A 1,637-nucleotide genomic window follows, 5' to 3' on the forward strand; every position below is an offset into this window, starting at 1 on the left:
CAAAATTTGCGATCAGATCAGCGACGCAGTGCTTGATGCCCATCTTAGCCAGGACCCTGACGCCAAAGTTGCTTGTGAAACATGTACCAAAACTGGTATGATCCTGATCTGTGGGGAGATTACGTCCAAGGCCCAAGTTAATTATCAACAAATTGTGCGTGATATTGTTAAGAAAATTGGTTTTGATGATTCACGAAAGGGCTTTGACTACAAGACCTGTAATATTCTTCTCGCCCTGGAGCAAAAGTGTGCGGAGATTGCTAATGGTGTACACATCGGGCGCAGTGATGACAACACTGGTTCAGGGGACCAGGGACTGATGTTTGGTTATGCCACTGATGAGACCGACGAGTGCATGCCCTTAACTATTATGCTGGCACACCGTCTCAATCAGAAGATTGCAGAGCTGCGAAGAGATGGGACGTTCTGGTGGGCGCGACCTGACTGTAAGACTCAAGTCACATGCCAGTATGCCTTCGATCAAGGAGCTGTTATTCCCAAAAGAGTGAACACTGTTGTCGCTTCTGTACAGCACTCGGAACAAATTACTGTCGAAGCTTTGCGTGACGAGGTTATAGAGAAGGTCATCAAGGTCATTATTCCTGAAAAATATATAGATACTCAAACGAAATACCACATCAACCCTTGCGGAGAATTAATCATGGGTGGACCTCAAGGTAACGTTGGGCTAACTGGTAGGAAAATCATCGTTGACACTTATGGTGGGTGGGGCGCTCACGGCGGGGGAGCATTCTCTGGCAAAGATTACACAAAGATTGACCGCTCAGCGGCCTATGCCGCCAGATGGGTTGCCAAGTCACTGGTGAAAAACAAATTATGTAGACACTGTTTGGTTCAGGTATCTTACGCCATTAGTGTTGTGCACCCCATAAGCATCAGCATCTTCCACTATGGTACCTCACAGTACACATCAAAACAGCTTCTGAAGATTGTTAACCACAACTTTGATCTACGACTAGGACATATTGTCAAGGAGCTGGGCTTAAAGAGACCAATTTACAGTGATACGTCGTGTTATGGACATTTTGGACGGCAACAGTTCTCTTGGGAGCAGCCCAAGAAGTTGACCATCCCTGAATTTTAGAGTCAAATAATTCTTAAGGATGACTATCATTTTTACGTTTTTCAACAAGTCCCTGTTAATATGGGAGAACACTATGTCTATGCTTGATTCACAACTCTCCTAAACACGAGAGTGAAGTTATTGAGAACACTTTCCCACCAGGAGACTTGAACCCTAGCCAGCACAGAAGCATGGTGGGAACCTTTAATTTTATATTCAATTGATAGTTTTATATACTTTTTTGACGTTTTATATACCCGAGTATATAAAATCTCCGGGCCTTTTATATATCAGAGTAAATAAAATTAAAATGACTCTATAAGACCAGCGTCTGGGTCAAGATAAATACGTTTTCTTCCACTAAACTGAATCCAGTTTTTTTATCTTTTTTTCGGTGGGGGGTTCTATGTCCTCCTCCTCCTCCTCCTCCTCCTCCTCCTCCAACTGTTTGTGGTTCTCCTCCTCCTCCTCCTCCTTCTCCTCCTCCAACTGTTTGTGGGTCTCCTCCTCCTCCTTCTCCTCCTCCAACTGTTTGTGGGTCTCCTCCTCCTCC

At 44.5% G+C, this 1,637-nt stretch overlaps 1 protein-coding gene across 1 annotated transcript; it reads left to right on the forward strand.

Moving 5' to 3' along the window:
- Positions 1-7: 7 nt before the first annotated feature.
- On the forward strand, positions 8-1,069 carry LOC138357157 (S-adenosylmethionine synthase-like; the record flags this gene model as incomplete). The annotated part of the gene is made up of 1 exon (XM_069313809.1): positions 8-1,069. A coding segment is annotated over one exon (1,062 nt), but the record flags the coding sequence as incomplete, so codon positions are not given.
- Between the last annotated feature and the right edge of the window lie 568 nt (positions 1,070-1,637).

Source organism: Procambarus clarkii, chromosome 76, assembly GCF_040958095.1.
Source record: "Procambarus clarkii isolate CNS0578487 chromosome 76, FALCON_Pclarkii_2.0, whole genome shotgun sequence".
In the NCBI taxonomy this organism is placed as follows: Eukaryota; Metazoa; Arthropoda; class Malacostraca; order Decapoda; family Cambaridae; genus Procambarus; species Procambarus clarkii.